Source organism: Pan paniscus, chromosome 1, assembly GCF_029289425.2.
Source record: "Pan paniscus chromosome 1, NHGRI_mPanPan1-v2.0_pri, whole genome shotgun sequence".
In the NCBI taxonomy this organism is placed as follows: domain Eukaryota; kingdom Metazoa; phylum Chordata; class Mammalia; order Primates; family Hominidae; genus Pan; species Pan paniscus.
In genome coordinates this window covers 160,147,807-160,167,637 of record NC_073249.2, presented here as the reverse complement: position 1 = coordinate 160,167,637, position 19,831 = coordinate 160,147,807, and the positions used below count along the sequence as shown (strand labels likewise).

The 19,831-nt window shown below is 35.9% G+C and overlaps 1 protein-coding gene across 42 annotated transcripts in view; it reads left to right on the top strand.

Annotated features, from left to right (window-relative positions):
- The window catches only part of SGIP1 (SH3GL interacting endocytic adaptor 1), a 211,336-nt gene that overhangs the window by 159,583 nt on the left and 31,922 nt on the right, over window positions 1-19,831 (top strand). For 16 of the 42 annotated variants that reach the window (XM_055117625.2, XM_055117627.2, XM_063600622.1 and 13 more), the window contains one exon: window positions 1,846-1,911. The exons of 10 other annotated variants lie outside the window; for them this stretch is intronic. In XM_055117625.2, coding sequence (XP_054973600.1) covers window positions 1,846-1,911 — 66 coding nt within the window. Of the gene's footprint in view, window positions 1-1,845; window positions 1,912-2,839; window positions 2,900-19,831 lie in introns of all 42 variants that reach the window. 16 more of the 42 variants (XM_063600558.1, XM_063600561.1, XM_057298634.2 and 13 more) reach the window with 2 other exon arrangements.

The window sequence follows — 19,831 nt, the reverse complement described above, 5'->3', positions numbered from 1 at the left end:
CTAATCATAACTGACTTGGAATGTCAACTTAATGTAGTCAAATGGTGTGAGGGAGGTAGAGAATTTCAGCAGCAAATTCTCTGAGGTTGGTAGCTCAACATTTCCCTCCCACTGCAATACTTTTTTTTGACATTTCCTATGGTACTTGAACCAAAATTGGGGCAAATCTAAAGTAATTCAAGAACTAAAGTTTTAAGAGCAAGTCTAAACCTTCTACACAGCAATTCATATAAGAAGATGCCCCTAAATGACTTTGGATATGAAATCTCTCATGACAGCTGTGATTACACAAAAGCAAATCTGATGCCACAGGTGAAAACAGGACTTTTTGTGTATTGTCACACTCGAATGAAGAAGAGCTCCTATACAACTGCCTTTTATTGAATTGAAGACACCCTCGATTGAAAAATGTACCATTATTTTTTATACAACTAAGGAAGGGGAGAAAAACTACTGGTTGAGCTAAGATAAAATGCTTTTTTATTACATTAATTATTTCAGACAGGTTATAATATGAAAAAGTGCACAGTTTAGAATCAATGAGCCAGGTTTGGTGGTGTGCAGTGGTAATCTGGTGGTAATGCCAGCTGAGATGGGAGGATTACTTGACCCCAGGAATTCAGGACAAGCCTGGGCAACATAGCAAGATTCTCATCTCAGTTTTTAAAAATAATAAATAAATAAATAAATAAATAAATGAAAAACAGTAATTTCTTTTGCACTAGTAAAAGCTCACAGGACCTCTGCTATATGATTTGGGGGAAAATCCTATCAATATTATGAGGATAGAGAAATTGCTTAAAGTTATTCTAAGAAACAAGCACCTTGACATTTCAAGATACAGAGATAACAATAGAGATAATGAGGAATATTATCATTAAATTGTAAATATGGAGTCAAGCTAATAGAATATTTTCTGAGGAACATTATTATTTGTGGAATATTTTTTCTACCCTCATCCATTTCCTTCTCTGCATTTTTCTTTCTTACTGGTCTTTGTACAGATTTTATTCAATTTTCTGTTAAAGTTGTAATAGTATGCATAAGACCTGTGGCATTGAGTAGTTTTTTAAAATCACATAGAGTCAAAAATCCCAATTACTTGCATTTGTTAGTTGCTGAGAAGAGAGACCTTGTAAAGAGCTGAATTGGTTAAAGTCCAGAGCACCAATTCATGATGTTGTGACCAATTTACAAAGACATTCAGACACAGCTGGATACCATAGACAAAGATGAAATTATGATAATGCTGTTCAAAATTAACAGTCCATAACTATCAAAGGCAGGTGCAAGGCAAATTGAATTTGGATATTGATGAGGCTGAAATGGGATAGTTCATACAGGGACCTTGGATTTATACTGTTGCTTTTTTATGGCCATGTTAAAAGCATCTACTTTCCCCATGGGAGGAAGGTGCATGCTGAGTGATCCTGTTGAGCTGTCACTGCTCTGTCAGGAGATTCTTGTTGATGGACATATGTCTGACCACTTGAGAATTGTGTTGGAGTGAAACACACTTGCATAAGTCAATTATTAATGACAGTTCCTTTAGCAACTCCCAGAGAAGGTGGGGCATGACTTCTTCCCTGGAGCTGACTTCAGACAAATTCACAAATGCTAAACCCTGGCTTTTTTTTAACATTTTAATTTCCTCTCATATAATCATCACAAAATAAGAAAACACTTTTTTATATCGTAATCATAATTCCAGTGTTTTCAATTTTGTTTCCTTTTTCCACTAAAATCATTCCTGTGTTTCAATCAGTAAAGTGGGCTTCTTGATTTCATTTGGGATTTGTATTTGTGTTTTTGTTTTCCATTCGTTTATGTTTCTTTGGTTCGTAGTGTCAGAAGATGATGTTTTTTATGACAAACTGCCCTCGTTTGAAAGGCGCTGTGAAACGCCTGCAGGTATGGTGCTAGCAAAGTGATCTCTAGAGACCTAGATTCCAAAAATCCAAGCCATTATCCATCTGAATGCTATAAACTTCATGGACATGCCCTCACCTCATGAGCGTCCAGTGCCTCTCAGATGCACCCTGTATATTTACTGTTCATCGTGGAACTCGTGCCACTGAAAATTTTTAAGTGACTATATTCAAAAACAGCAGGTTGCATGACAGTTTCTCAGTGAAGAGGTTCAAAAAAGGTGAGATGCTATTGCTTTGTGAATTTACAAAGGAAAGAATAATTTAACTGCTCAGAATTACATGTCCGGTCACTGCTTTTTAATTTAAAAAATAATAGAGCATCACTAGTAATCTTGTTTTCTCTTTGATACATAGGTAAAGGGTGTTTTGTGTCTGGATGCCTAAGGTGATTCCAGGGGAGGGGATGGAAGATATGTGACATCTTCCCTGAAATTTATATTGATATGCAATGCTTTGTCATTTAAAACCTAAGCTAATGTTTTCTACAATCCATAACTCTGAGTTTATCTTTTTGGAAACATAGAAGGGGATGACATTGAAGATGAAATGGATACAGCAATTGCTGAATGACAGTTTGCCCAAATTAGTGCAGTTAAAATATGCTGACGCCCCTGCATGGCCAGGAAGACTTCTGCTCCATGCACACAAGCACCAAGTATCAAGCGACCACCAACATGTTCCCATTCCTTTAGGCCTCCATAGCTTTGCTTTTGCTTTCTGTTTCCTGAACTAAAAAAAAAAAAAAAGTGTAGATTGCCAGCCTTCCCTTTTTCCTGCACGCTAATGGCATGTAGTGCCTCCACCCTTCCCTATAGTGAGATTAATGACCTGCTCTGTAACTCACATTGTGTCCTTCTCTCTCCCTTTCCTTAATCCTTCCCATCCCGCTTCAACTCCTGGCCATACAGAGAATGAACAGCCTTCCCTCGTTTGGTTTGACAGAGGAAAGTTTTATTTGACTTTTGAAGGTAAGTAGTGCATAGCATACCAGATTCTAATTTATACTCCTCCTCATCCTTATTTCCCCATTTGCATTTCCAAATCCCAGTTCTCTTCAAAAGTTCTGGTCTCACTTTCTATATGAAAATGCTATGGCTACTTAGAAAATATTAAACACTAAAGGAAATATTACATGAATTTGGTTTGTATATGATCTTCAATTTTTTCACATTAAAAAAAGTTCAAGCTAATTTGCAGTTAATATTGGTTATTTAATTAACTATGGTCAATTGAAAATAAAACAAAACAAAACACACCTTTTTTGGCCAAGGAACTTAACTCTGTCAACCAGGGCTCTTTCCTAACTCTTTTGCAAATGCAGTGCAACAAATATAAGGACATTTTTGGTTGGTATTGGTATTTAACTTGTTTTGGATAATTAATATTTTAGATGCAACATGCATTATTGTAAAAACTAAATATGTAAATACATTCTTATGACAAGGAATGCTGTATAAGAGATCAGAAAAATCGGGAAAAGAAAAAAAGGAGTTTATTAGTAAATTTGATCTGCGTCTCCTGAAATTGCAATTGAGATGACTGCAGTAAAATGGACAACTATTGCTGGACTTGCCATTTTAGAAGATTAAGGAAAATATACATAAATATAATGTCAAATATCTAACCTCATTCTTTGATCATTTGTTATATTCTGCATAAAGGGTAAGCATTCTTCTGTTTTATATTTAAGTTTTAATCATCTTAACAGGCCAGTCATTTGATTAAATGGTCCATTTGAACTAATGATGGGGGAAGAAGTTAAGTAATTTAACTTAATTTATGGACCATCTTACACATAAAAATTTATCACATAAAATCCTGCTTTCTAGGATTTTAAATAGCTACATTTATCCCAGGATCAAAAGTTGGCCAAAACACATTCCACTCTAGATTTGAATCTAAATATTGAACTTGTTTTTGTGTTTCATGGCAACAAAATAGAATTTTCATAACTTGAGTGTGTGTTTTAATGCAACTTTAAAAATCAGAATGGCTGAAATACATAAATAGTTTGTATAGTTGTGGCTTTTTTCTCTGAACAATAAATTTTGCTTGCAAGATAGTCATAGAGATGGAAGTTCTTAGCTAGAACTTATCCAGAAATAGTTTGGGTAGTATTAGGAAAGATGGTCTGATTTCAAATTTCTCAAACATCCTGATTTCTTGAACTAGCCTGGTCAGAAGGCAGGTGAATAAGCAGTCTTCAGGAGAGGATGTATCTTCTGCACATGAAGTCAAAGCCTTCATTGCCTTGGGTCATTAATTTTGTGATAACCAAGATGCAAAGTCCACAACTTGTGACCTCCTAAACTTTCTCTTTGAATTAGATGAAATTAGTAAGTGCCCAGGTATTTTTTTTACTAATCAGCATGTTGCCAAAGAAGAAACTACAGTTGCATAGGTTGGTAATCCTGAAGTAAAGCAATACCTGCATACTTAAAGGCACTTTGGTTCCATCTGGTCACACCAGATGATGCAGTTTACCTTCTTTTAACTAGGAAATTAAACAAGGCACTTTGCCAACCCTCAAATCATTGTCTGGGGCTCAACAACAAAAAAACAACTCTGAGAGTTTTTTGTTGTTTGTTTTGGCTAGTGTATGTGTCAGCTTATTTGTTTATGCTTTATTGTGGACCTGTTTTGAGAGACAGAGAGAGATCTTTTATGAAGAAACCAATCTAAAGACATCTTTGGTTGTCTGTTTTGAAAATACATATTATCAGTCAAATATAAATATTTAATAAATGTGTGGAATAACATATCACATTTTATGAAAATATATTTGTCAGTGGATGTCTGGGTATTTAAAGTTGGTAACATTGCCATTCTAATTAGTGAGACCCAAATTCCTTAAACATCTCAATTTGGGCCAAGAGAAGTCATGCAAGAAGAGTTTTAATAGAAATTAATTGGAATCTCTAGTATTGTATTATCTTAATCTTGGACTTTGTTCAAGTTTAAGTATAAAAGAGGCTTCTTGAAAGGATGTGTGAATAGCCATATCATGAATGTTGGTGTCACTGTTTCTCTCGCTAAAAAATGTTTATGCAGATACAAGTATATTCAAATGCACTTCAAGGGAAGCCTTAGAAGAAACTAAAAATGATGCCTTGCTATCTGAGCAAAAACGGCTATATTTTTTAAATGGAGATTTGTTTTCATCATGTATGTACATTAGACTCGGGTATTTTTAGCTAGTAAAACCTAGAAGAATTTTTTTAATTTTTCTGCTGTGATGATAAAATGACATAGAAATGGTGACATTTTAATTTACCTCGAGAATAGTGCCCCCACCTAAATTTTTATACTGCAAAAACATTTTCCTTCAACATGCTTTATTGAATAGGATTTCTAACATATTCTTGTAGGGCACTCTGGTTTTACCCGCATTTGTTATTATTAATATTAATTAACATTATCTTTAATTCTTCATTCAGGGAATGTAGAAGAAGAAAGATTCCCACTTCAAAATAGTCATCAGTTCCAAATAGCTTTTCAATTTTTATTTATTGACTTCTAAATAGTATTTTTACAGTGTTCAAAACACTATTCTGTCTTGTTCATCATTTTGTTCTTACAATGCTTTAGATATCATTGTCAGTCAATGTTTGAGCTACTGATCAACCAATCAACTAAGTGGCGTATGACTTTATTTGAGGATAACATGAGGTGCTTCACACTTCCAAATTTAAGTTAATAATAGAGATACAAAAGTGTTAGTGGTTCTAATTCTCGAGTCCCAGTGCTTTTCTGAATGTTTTACTTTTAGAAACAGCTTCACTGAAATATTAATTTATAATAAAAATTCAATTTATTTTAAGTTGGGGAAAAAAAAACAGTAAAGATTGCAAATGGTGATGACTTTTTTTTTTTTTTTTTTTTTTTTTTGAGACGGAGTCTCGCTCTGTCGCCCAGGCTGGAGTGCAATGGCTCGATCTCGGCTCACTGCAAGCTCCGCCTCCCGCGTTCACGCCATTTTCCTACCTCAGCCTCCCGAGTAGCTGGGACCACAGGCGCCCGCCACCACGCCTGGCTAATTTTTTGTATTTTTAGTAGGGATGGGGTTTCACCGTGTTAGCCAGGATGGTCTCGATCTCCTGATCTTGTGATCCACCCGCCTCGGCCTCCCAAAGTACTGGGATTACAGGCGTGAGCCACCGCGCCCGGCCCAAATGGTGATGACTTTTTAAATTCATCAAAGACTGTATCCTATTGAAGCTATCAAGTATTCTGAGGTGGGAGGGCAAGATATTTTCATGACAAATATTAAATAGAAGATATGACTGCTAGATATTTGAGCAATTCCCTAGAGCATTTGAACATCAAGATGTTTCCAGAAATGTACTGCACTTCTCCTTGGTTAGCTTTTTTAACTACAAAATCATCTCGTATGTGGTGGTGAAAAACAAACAAACAAAAAATCTGCTACCTTAAGTACTTAAGTGGCCTCGTGTAGGAATATAAGCTCTGTCATCTACTCATATAGCCTCTTACATCTCACACACTCTTATCTCTAGACTCTCTGTGCTCCTGTTTACTCGTCTTTTCCCATCATTCCCACCAGGAATGCCACATCCCTAGCAGTGCCCTTTTCTACATTTCAGTCTCTCAGATGAACTTGCCCACGTGTTTCCTGACGAAATCCTGACTCTTAGGAGCCATCACTTCCATAGCACTCTCTATGGAGACCTCTCTTCAGTCTTCTGTGGATCGTTCATCATGGGACTAGGAGGCAGTGTTTGGATTCTCTTAGCTCCCTATTGCTGCTTCCAAAGCCTTCCTGATTGTGAGAGCAGCCGTCTGATAATTCCACCCTCTTCCACTCCTTATTGCTGTTAACAGTTGACTGCAGAGCAGTCCTCTGCATTTATCTTAGAGGTGCTGGCAGCTTGCGTGTCATCCTCTGTGCCACCTCACTTCCCAGCATCATCCTGTGACATAGAGTGTACGTATGTGACCTGTGTCACATGCTGGCTCCAGGGCCTCTTGATTTTTGCTCCAAGAAGCTTTCTCTCCACTTTACTCGGTACTCCACACCTCTGGCCACATCCTGGAAGTCATTCCCCTGGCAAGTCTCATTTCAGCTGTTTCATCATTAAGAATTTGTCACCCTTTTTGTACACCAGGGACTTTATGAAGCAATATTCTTTCATTCGACAAATATTAAGTGACTGCCTGCTGTGTACTAGCACTGTCCTGGGCACTCCCTACTAGTGAACAAAACAGAAAAAAATACCTGTCCCCACAGAGGTTATGTTCTACTGTGGAAAGTTAAAAAGATAAATAAGTAAAATATATATAGTATGAATATTGTAATGAGTTCTATAGGAAAAATAAAACAGGAAAGGAGAATGGAGCATAGTGAGGGTTGCAGTTTTAAATTGGGGGATTTGAGGTTGAAAAATGAAAAATAAAAATAATAATGAATACGAGTAACTAACATTTGAGTATTTACCATGTGTAAAGCAGCCTCCATCTATTATCTTATTTCACCTGCACAACTCACTGATGCAGAAACTGAGATTCAGATAACGTAAGTAACTTTCACAGGGTCACACAGTCAAAAGAGACAGAGTGGTGGAGCGCAGTGGCTCACGCCTGTAATTCCAGCACTTTGGGAGGCCGAGGCGAGTGGATCACCTGCGGTCAGGAGTTCAAGACCAGCACAGCCAACATGCCGAAACCCCGCCTCTACTAACAATACAAAAATTAGCAGGGCATGGTGGCACGTGCCTGTAATCCCAGCTACTTGGGAGGCTGAGGCAGGAGAACTGTTTGAACCTGGGAGGTGGAGGTTGCAGTGAGCCAAGATTGCGCCACTGCACTCCAGCCTGGGTGACAGGGTGAGACTCCATCTCAAAAAAAAAAAACAAAAAACAAAAAGGGAGTAATGATTCAAACTCTGGCCACCTAGCCAGAGGTCACTACCTCACCCTACTGTACATACCTAATCTCATTCAGTCCTTGCAACAAAGGTTTTGCCCTAATCTTCTAGCCTTCCAGCTCTCTAATTTCCTGATACTACACCTTATTTTTCCCTTTTATTTTTAGATGACAGCTAATAATTGTCCTATTCATAGGATACCAAATAATATTTCAATACATGTGTACTATGTATAATAATCAAATCAGAGTAATTAGCATATCCATCATCTCAACTATTTATCATTTTTTTGGGTTGTGAACATTCAAAATCCTCTTTTTGGAAATATACAAGAAATTATTGTTTTCCCTATTTACCATACAGTGCTATAGAATACTAACATTTAGTCCTCCTATCTAGTTGTAATTTTGTACCTATTAACCAGCCTTTGACCCCACTGAGACCTCTGTCCTCACGTTCTTCCTGTTCTCAGTCCACTAACCCAGGTGGAGATATTCAAGTTCTTTTCATTATCCAGATGAGACCCCAGAGAGGAAAAATACATTTCTGAAAGGACCTTAATCATTTACATAATAGGAGCTACATTTTTTCTCTTTGGAGTTATATTATCTCTGTGGAAAAAATAAACGCTTGGGCATTTTAAATGTCTGACCTTCTTAAGCAGGTTATTAAATACCCCTACTTAGTCATTGGCAAGTCACAATTATAGTCATAGAGCATTCGACTTTCCTTACCCTGACATAGCAATAAAGTAAGAAATGAACTGGTCAAATTTCTCACATGCAGCCACAAAGATACTAATTCATTCATTTGAGAGTCACTAAAGGAAGGAAAATTGGAAGATATGACCAATTTTCTGGGGAGCAATGGCTATGCTAAATTCACATTATTCTCAAGTGGGAGGTGTTTGCTAATAGCACTTACCCCACTGAAGGCCCCTTTCAATCAATAACAGGAAAATTATTAAGTACCCACTCTGCAAATCACAGCATTAAGTACGACCAGGTTGGGGAAACAATACAGAAACATTAAAAGCAGTTTTACAAGACTGTCTTCATTAGAAATATTAAAACCACGCTCCTTAGCTATTCTGAGTTTTTATATATGGACTGTATTGTCTATCTAAAATGAAAAATTCATTCTATTAAAATAACTGAAGGTCACAGAGAGTTTTTTTTAATAGCCTCAACCTGTTAAGATTAAAGTGGAGCTGAACCTGCAAAATGTTCTATCAGGCAGTTCTGCCGAGGATTTCAGTAGTACACTTTACCTCTTCATAATAAATTCGTTCCCTGGTTCTGAAAATTTTGACATTGACCAGCATGATGATCATACTTGGTTTCCTGCTCTTTGAGACAGTTGTCCTGTCTCATTCATGATTAGTGTACGACTGTCATGCTGGTGTTAGAACAGAAAGCCAGCAAAGTGTCCCCTGTTTCTGGCCTGAGGTCTAGGCCAAAATGGAAGGAATAGGCTTCTAGAGAGGACATAAATGTACAGAATTCATGTTAGAATTCTACTGATGGGAAAGCTGGAGAACAGGTGTGTTACCTTCTATTCCAAGCATGTCACCATGCAAGGAGTACCTAGTTGGTGAAAATATCATTTTGCTTGGATTCATCATATCTGGGGTGCTGCTGTTTTTACCAGTAATGCTGATGCAGTGTATTGCTGATGAGCCCTTAATACGGGCTACATTCTGAGCTAGCTACTCCACATGCACAAGCTCATGTCATTCACACAACAGTCCTAGGAAGTGGGTACTATTGTTAATCACATTTTACAGATGAGTAAACAAAGGCTCTGAGCACTTAGGTAACTTTTCTGAGATTACACAGCTAGTTGGTGGTTAAATCAGTTAGAGGGGAGTTATTGATAACACAGCTAGTCAATGGTTAAATACGTTGAAAGGGAGTTACTATTATGTCACAAAACTGATGTTCCTAACCACTATGCTACTCAAGTCTTGGTTGTGCCACTCAATAACCACGTGATCTTGAGCATTTAATGTCTCTGGGTCTCTGTTCTATCATTTTTACAATGGAAAGCATAATACCCACCTGGCAGGATAATTAGGAAAATTGGATAAGATGCATTGTTTTTGTTTAATAAAGTACTATACATATGAAAGGTTTTAAATTATCCATGCTTTGAAGTTGCATTCAAATTAAAGAATGAAAGGAAGAGACCAAGAAGGTATTGCATCCAAGATGCATTTGTTTCTCATTTCTGGTAACTTCCTGGTCTCTAAAGTGGCCTCTTGGGTGTCTGGTGGTGACTATACTTAGAAGCTTCTTGTGTCTCTATCAGACTCACTGATAATGTAGTTTCTTCCTCTTATGGCCATAATGGTCCAAAACACACAGTTGTTTCTGAATATGTCTGTCATGCAAAGGAAAATCAACACAATCCAATAGGTTTAAAATAGATAAACATTGGGCAACATTTGCTTTGCTCAAGATTGAAGCCTTTCACTCCCCAGAGAGGAATGGAACCCTGAGTGTCAGCTGCATTTCCCTGGGTGCAAAAGTAGATTCTAGAACAGGACTTCTCATCTGACTGGAGTAACCAAATGGGGAACTAACAAGAACAGCGGAAAGTCTTGAGCCCCACAAAATGAAGGGTTGCTATGCGTGGACAATTTTAAAACCTGAAGCATAAGTTAAATAGTTCCCTAGAGCAGGAAAATGAGTAACAGAATAGAAAAGTTAAAGAATATTCACTCATTTATTTTTGCATTCAATGCTTCACAACCAGTCCATGAGCTCTTCTTAGCTACAAGCCCTTGTGCTGGAATTATGGAGGTGAAATAATAAAACTCCTGCCTTCCAGTAATTCACAAGAAATAGAAGAATAGAAGAAAGAGAAGAGTTCGGCACTTCCTATGCAAAGCATCCTGTAGCAAAGGCAATGGTAGAATTGCAAAAATGTTCTAGTAGGGTGATGGAAGAAACGGGAGCAATATTTATACCTACATAGACTCTACTTTGAAGCAATATAACATGTTGCTATGTTAGAGTCTAATAGAAAATCTTAGGTGATATGTAAATGTTAACCTAAGGTATGCTTGGTATTATCCTAGTATTAGAAAGATTCCTCAATTAATGCATATCCATTTGCCCTCAGTACACATATACATACATATGCACACACACACACACACACACACATAGAGATAATAGAGAAAAAGATATGGAATATATATATCATATATATGATATGATATGTATCACACATATATTCTATATCATATGTATGATATATTGACATACTGATATAGCATACATACTATATATTGTATATCAGCTATATCACTTTTTACATATGATCTATATCATATATTATATATGATCATAACCTACAATATGATATATATCATAGGTTTTCATATATGATATATATCATAGGTTTTCATATATGATATATAATGTTTTTGTATATGATATATATGAAATATGGAATATGAATGATATATGGCATATCATAAATATTTCATATCACTATATAAAGAGAAAAAGAACTCTGTGTGTGTGTACGTGTGAGTGTGTGTATGCGTTTATGCGTGAGCTCTGGAATAAGCCTTCTAGATCTTAGTTATAACCTCAGCACGATGTGTGACTTTAGGCAGGTTACCTAACCTCTCTAAGACTTAGTTTCCTCCTCTGAAAATTGGAATAATAATGGCACCTCTTTCATAGGGTTGTGGTCAAGATTAAAGTCAAACACTGGGTACAGTGCATGCAAAGCACTCAAATATAAGCCACTGTTGTCCAACTTCATGCATCCTCTGCTTGTAACATGGCTGTGTTTTACTTAGCTCTTGCCTGCTTTGGAAAAGTTTCAGTTGTGGCATTCTTGTCTTCTTCCACATAAAAATCTGACAATTTGATTCTGCTGAGAGTTGCTACATGGTCTCCCTTCCTTGTCAGCAGGGATGATAAGCAGTGTTTTCTCTGCTGGTATGGAGCAAGAAAATGATTTGGAAGCATCATGCCACTGTGTTGCTGTACACCCTTTGCCTCTACCAGAGCCCATTATTAAAGCTGACTTGTTGAGACTAATGGTCTGCCTGCCAGTGTACTCCTGGGGGTTCTGTGTTAACACTGATGGGAGATGTGGCAGAAAATCTTTTATCCTCTCTTTTATTAAAGGATTTGTAAATCATAGCATTTCTGCCGATTTGACATATAATTTCAAACTTCCTGAGAAAAGAATGGAGAAGCTGAGAATTCCAGGGGGGAACTGCTTCATCTTTGGATGGTTCTGAGCCTTCAACATGCAATCGCTGGCTGATGACCTCTATAGCATGTTTCTATTATGTCTTTTGAGAAGAGCTGTCCACAGACTTTGGCTGCCTACCCTATTTCAAAATACTCTTCTTATTAACCTCTGACATAAATGAATGAAGAAAGTATACTAGTGATTCAAAGAGATTTTATTAAGACTCAGGAGAATCTCTCACTTATAAGCCTTTTTACGTGTCTGCTGTGGATATATTTAATCAGCACCACATATACTCCAAACAAATTTTAGACAATTACTTGTGAAAGGCTTTTGCAAACTATAAAGTACTATTCAAAAGTAATCATTTCCTAAGGTAATAATTAGTATTAATGAATATTTAATATGTGCTAGACATGTGCTAAGAATTTTATATTAATTGCTTCATTTATTAAATCAAAGATTGGCTGAGAGACATTAACATAAGGCATTAACATAAGTCACTGTCCTTAAGATTTTAACCTTTTTATGTCTTCAACTATTTTGCACTGTGTGTGTAATCATTTCTGCTACAGCGTGGACTGTCAGCAGACAAAAAAATTTCATGGACTTTGTGTTCTCTTCTGCTGACTCTGCTGTACCAAGTCACCAGGACACAAGTAAATATGGCCTTGGGGCTTCTTTTCTTGCTGACGCATATTCACACAGGCAGCGTGTGCTGTGTGTGTTTACAACTGTGTTTCTTAGTCTTCTATTCAGAGTAATAACAGCATGACTTCCCCTAAGATCTGATTCAGAGAATTGAAATATGCCCTGAGAAAACATAAGAGGTTTTTCTGGAGAAGTGTCCCAAGGGTAATATTAATTGTTCAAGGATGTTTCAGAAAAGTTGCAATCATCACTGTGGCAAATGAATCTAGGGAGAGGAAGCATGAGTTATTTAATGTCAGTTACTCCTTTCCTTAGGTTTTTGCCTTTTTTTGGACTTCACACACAGCCCATTTGCTATGAAACTAGCAGCTCAAATAGCAGGCTTTCAGGCAGTCAAACAATGGCAGACTGCATTCTTCCTGCTTCTCCAATCATATTTATCAGTCCCATTGGGGGAATAACTTTCAGTAGTGCTCAAAATTACCAGCATCCAATTTGTAACTGCAAGGAACCATTCAAGAAATAAACACTTCAAGAAAAGAAATAAACCATTCAAGAAAAGAACACTTATGGGTTCTCACTCATAAGTGGGAGTTGAACAATGAGAACACATGGACACAGGGAGGGGAACAACACACACTGGGGCCTGTCGGGAGTTGGGAGGCAAGGAGAGGGAGAGCATTAGGACAAATACCTAATGCATGTGGGGCTTAAAAACTGGGTGACGGGTTGATGGGTGCAGCAAACCACCATGGCACATGTATACCTATGTAACAAACCTACACATTCTGTACATGTATCCCAGAACTTAAAGTAAAATTTAAAAATAAATAAATAAATAACAAAATGTTTCTGAATTCCAGTTATATTAAAACAAAAACAAAACAAAACAAAAAAACTTCTTCATTACTTTGGTTCACAATTTATTTCTTCTTTTTAATGAATTACTGTTTTTGGTAAAATCTGAAATTTTTTTGTTATAATTTGCTTCTTGCTATCAAACCATTTATTTTAATTTGGTCACTCATCTTTATTACCTTTATCTCACATTTTCATCAAATATTTTTAATTTTGAATATATTTTATACTATACATAAAACAAACTATATATTATATAATATGTAAAATATTATAAATAAATATTTATACTATAAAATATATTTATATATTTATAATATAAAATAGTTATATATAAAATAAATATATATCATATAATTTATATAGAGATACACATTTATATATAATATAAAATATACATATTTTAATAAATATTATAATAAATATTTATGACAGTTGATATTTTAATCTAAATATTATCTTTTCTCTTTAATAAATAAATGTAAAGATGACAAAAGAAAAAAGAAAGGAAAAATGTAGAAATCTCAATATTTAAAATTCCGAAGTAATTATCAATATGTACTTATATTTTTTCCTCAATATGAAAGTAACACATACACATTATAGAAAACTTGGAAAAACAGAAAGGTATTTTTAAAAAGATCTATAATCAAATAGCTGTAGATGACCACTATTATCATTTTGATGTTTTTCAGTTCTGAGATTTTGCATGTGAATATGAGTCTGCATGTGTGCATGTATAGTTTATATTATCACACAGTGTATAATTATGCATCCTTTTATTTTAACATACGCTAATATTCCCCTTGACACTTCAAAGTATTTACAAATAGCTCACAGTTGGCTTTATTGTGATCATGACATTAATTTAAGCATATTATTACTTTTAAAAATTCAAATATGGGAAAGTATAAATAAAAGAGTAAATATCACCCCAAAATCACACTATTCAGAGAGTAGTAGAAATAACATTTTTGATGTTTTGGTGAAAATTCTTGATGAAACCCTGTCTGCATGTATCTACACACACACGCATGGACACACATACACACACAAATATGTGTGCTGCATTTACTTGATCCCAAGAAGCCATACACTGGGGTATGCTCCATTGTTTTCACAACTTTTTGGGCACAAAATAAACTTTGTCAAGTGTAGAAAAGCATTTTTTTTCTAACCAATAATAATAGACAAAGTGCTGGCCACTATCTTCAGTATAACCATCAGAAACTGAGCCTAAATCTATTTCATATTCAGAATCTGCAGACACATCTGAATCACTTCTGGCCATCAGCAGTTACAATTAATATCATAGTGGCATGATGATTTTTCTATACCACATATTTATAACCTTGACCTCTTTATACTCTTTGCATTGATAGTTTAATTTTGTGACACATCAAAAATTCCAGAATTTTATCTGCATTAGCTTTCCAGAATTTACTTATAAATTATTGCAAAGTAAATAATTTCCTTGAAAGTCAACAAGAAATTTTTGACAGATACAGTTATAGCACCTGAGTGTTCCTTTAGGATGCATGTCAGTCGTAACCTACTTGTTTCATCTTTCAAAATTCTGTATCTTAGATTCCAAAGAATGTGACAGTTTCTCCCACCAGCAGTTGCATAGTCTGGTAGATGACTGTTAATTTTCCAAGAGAGTTGATGAGTTGTCCAGGGGCATTCACATCTTTGGCCCTTTTAAGCCTGTAGATTAGTGCTTCTCAAACTTTTTTTTCATTATCCCTCTTTCCTTGCCCAGAGAGCCTCTGTTAGACCTTGTTTTTCCCTAATTGCTCCCCAAGTCGAATTCTAATATCATAGATGTACTGTACATCTGGTAATGTGCAATATGTATATTTGTGTGCCTTATATATTTAACAAGTAAGATTTCTTTCACCTTCCCCAAAGAACCAATTTTTACCCCCTTTGGGGTGATACTTCTGCTTTGAGAATGCATGCCATGCCTGCAGCTAGATCTCGGATCACAACTTCCTAGGATGTATGGGCAAACATCTTTAACACAGGGCAGGGTTTAAGAATACAATGGAAGTTAGACCTGGTTTTCAGTCCCAGCTCCCCTACTTACTATAGAGCAAATTACCTTGAGCAAGTTATTTAATTTCACTAAGATTTAATTTAAAAGAGTGTACCTCAAAGAGATGTTTTGAGATTAGAAGACATGAGGCATGTAATGTGTTCGGCACAGCGGCCATCGTATACAAGTGCTTTACATAAATTAGCTTTTGATATATTTATTCATATTCTTCATAGCTGGCTGTTTCCGATGCTTGATCAAACTCTCACCACTGTCTATGTGAAAGTGTTTAAAATTTGGCTGTATGAGTCTTCATACTAAGACAAAGAAAATCCTAAGTTTTTAGACTGAGAAAATCAATTTGAGCAAGTGTACATTCACTTTTCTTTCATTTGTATTATGGCTTTGTCTTCTGTCTTATGTTCATATTTAACAATAGGATTTTTGTTGAATACACGTGTTCTGACTTGGATAATAAAAAGCAAGTATAATATTCTCATTTTCTGAGTCAAACATTTTAGGAAGTTAATTCAATTGGGCATCAATTTTGGATGACAGTTTAGGTGCTCTAGGCAAAGACCCAGGTTGAAGAAAAATTCTCTACAAAACATGAAGAAAAATGTCAATTGATTGTATGTTCCTGGACTGAGCAGAATTTGAAAAGCAAAAAAATATATATGCACATGAAATACATATATAACCAGGGCAAGTGAGCAGAGACTTATGAAGAGGAAGACTGGAAATAACTCTAATCCTATTTACATACTCAGAAATCCAGTACTCTCAGTTCTACGCTATGAGAACTGACTTTCTTATTTATTTATTTATTTATTTTGGGCATCCATGCATGTTTATCAATCATTCGAATTTTTTTTCTGTTTGTTTTTGTTTGTTTTTTTTCTTTACTGTTATACTTTAAGTTCTGGGATGCATGCGCAGGGTTCTGCGATACATGCGCAGAACGTGCATGTTTGTTACATAGGTATACATGTGCCATGGTGGTTTGCTGTACCCATCAACCCATCATCTACATTAGGTATTTCTCCTAATGTTATCCCTCCCCCAGCCCCCCACCCCCGACAGGCCCCAGTGTGTGATGTTCCCCTGCCTGTGTCCATGTGTTCTCATTGGAGAACTGACTTTCTTAAGTACACTTTCCTCATTTTCATGAAGGAGAACATGTAGCACTCTGAAAAGCATGTAGCAAGGATAACTCACCCAGTGCTACCATGGGTAAGGACGAGGCCTATGGGGCTCTTATATGGAAAAGTGTGGAGTCAAGTGAATCTGGATTTGAATTCTGACTCCACCATTTACTGGCTGCAAAAACATGGGTAAACAGTTCTCTCCTCTCAGATTCAGTTTCTTGATCTATAATATGTAGTAATGCCTATCTGGACACATGGTTGTAGTCATAATTAAATGATGCACTATGTGTAAAGCATAAAAGACAGTACCTAGCTCATAGCAAGTGCTCAATAATATTGTTCCTCCCCTTTTGAGGTTTGCCCTTTTTCCTCTGTATTCTCACTCAGCAGGTCAATTGGTGCTACTTACCTCAGGACAGGAGAAGCCAAGGCAGCACTTACAGAAGCTTCTTGACTTTTTTAAGCTTCAGTTTGTCAGCTGTAAAATGGGGATAACAATACATCTTTCTTAAAAGTGTGAGGATTTAATAAGGGAATGCGTGTGGAACATTTAGCACAGTCCCCAGAATTCAGAAAGTATATGTTCTTTCAGTTCTCATCGTAGCATTATTATTAATTAGATTAGGTGATAGTATAAGACTATCAAAACACTCAAGAAAACATTACATAGAGATAGATTTTTATATGCAGCATGCACACACACAATTTGCACACATATATGATATATTTTATATAACATTTTATATAATCTAAGCCAACTACAATCATAATATTCCAAGATTTAGAGAAAAGGGAAAAAATTAAAAATTTATATGTAGTAACTTTATTTTGACTTTTTTTCTCCCAAACCTATCCTAAACATTTTTGAAAAGTTTTTGCTATCATAAAAAAGTAACTTTATTAATCATCACTTCAGCTAAGATTCACAATGTCACAGGAGCATACTTACATTTTCAAGTTAAGCTCTCATGATACAGTTCTTTCTACTGAACTATATAGAAAGAATTTCTACATTTCTTTTTATCATTTCCTCATTTACTAAATGCATCTGGTGCTGAGGAGAGCCTGAAACAGTATGTTACATGACATGACTGTAAGGCAAATTCTTCTTCACTGCTAATGATAATGGCTGCCAAGTTATCGAGTTTTACTGTGTGTCAGGTACTGTAATTTACATAAACTAATGAAACTCTTTGTCCCAGTGTTCACTATTGGTCACCTTGCAGTTACTGGATTCTGAAGACAAGCAGAGACCACAGCAACATGAAAGTATTTACTTATAACCTTAGTCTTCATTCTGATACACTTTTTCCCAAATTAACACTAGTGTCCATCTCCACCCATTACATGAATGCAGAACCCAATAAATTTTCCCATAAACATCTGATCATATAAACAATGGATATACCATGCAAATACAGTGCATATTTATTGCAAGTGAAATTGCCAGTCTTAGGAAGGATATAGGATTCCATGAAGTCAGTGAAACTGATGATGTAAAGCTTTTCATCACACCTAAAGTCATTGTCAGTTTAGAATTTCACAGAAATTAAAATTATTAATTACTAAAGAAGAGGGAAAAACATAAGCTTACATCAGAGCCACTTCAAAAGAAAGACAAGAAACTGAGAGACCCTTAGAATAATGTATAAAACTCTCAGTTAATTCTGCAATAATGGCTCCATTTATGATCCTGAATCAAAGCCAAACCTAAATCTTGGGTGGTGTGTAAAGCTATTAACATAATTTTATCAGAAAAATATACCCTTCCCAAAAATATCAACACAAATATTTTTATTAATTCCAAGAACTCAATTATTAATGTAGCTTAAACTTTGTTAATAAAAGATCGTTTCACAACTTTAGTTTATGACAGCTTAGAATCTTAATCAAACCTTTCTATCATTATGTACTATGAAATTTTAGTATCCATTTAAAGTACCTTAATTGTTAAATGATTTCTCTGTTATTGACTATCCTCAAATAACAAGAACATAGAACATCCTATATCATCATATTTAATCCTCCCAATGTCTGTAAAAGGTACTATCTTCATTATACAATGTGATGAAGCTGAAACTCAGAGAGGTCAGGTAATTTTTCAGGGTCACAGGGTAAGGGTAAAACCCAGATTCAAAATTAATTCAATCTCTTTCCAACATTCTTTCCCTTTGCCACTGCATTATGTATAACATATTCTATAAATTACTGTAGAATTGGGTCTCATTTATCTTTTCCTAATTCTAACTAATATAATCAGCTTTTAAAGAAAAAGCTAGTCTAATTTTCACTCTTTGCTGCTTCATACATCTTCTGGAGCGTTGTCTGTCTTCTATGCACTCTGAGACTTTCTGATGTCTCCATCTGTTGGTTATATCCCTGCATTGTCATCCCTGGGCATAAGGGTCATTTGCCTCCTGCCTGCAGCAGATCTGGTAGGGTGGGCAGTTGTTTGGCCTGATAGCCTGCAAAATGGGGACAGTCTTTAAACAAATCAGACCACTCTCTCCTGCTGCCCATGCTTCAGATTGTGTTTTCGGGGTGACTGTTTCCAACCTCAGATGAAGAGAAGGTAAAATATGCAGCTCTTATGGCATCTGGCATTAGTGGTGCAGACCCTTCCTTGGATAAGATTGAGAGCACTGGTATTATTGTCCTAATTTAACAGAGGTGAAGCTAGAATCATTGACCAGCTCAGGTCAAATATTGAAGAAGCACAGTCAAGACTGAAGCCTACACCCTCTGACACCATCCTAGACTCCTTATTGCAGGCATTTGTTATCTGAATTTAAGCAGGTTACTTAAGCACTCTAGCTTTCCCCATCTGTAAGAAAGAGACGTTTAAAATAGCACTTACTTGGTGAGATGGTGGTGCAAATTAAGGGAGATAACACATGTGAATCATTGCACAGAATTTGAACACATTACATAAAAGATACTACCATTTATTGTTAATTTTGTGACAAATGCTACAACACCCCTGAGGGAGCCACTAGTTTGACATAAATTCATATTAAATGTAAAAACAACTGAAAATACGTTGTCTTCATGAGCTGGCTTTGATGACAGAAAGTGCTAAACTTCAACATTGCAAAGTGGA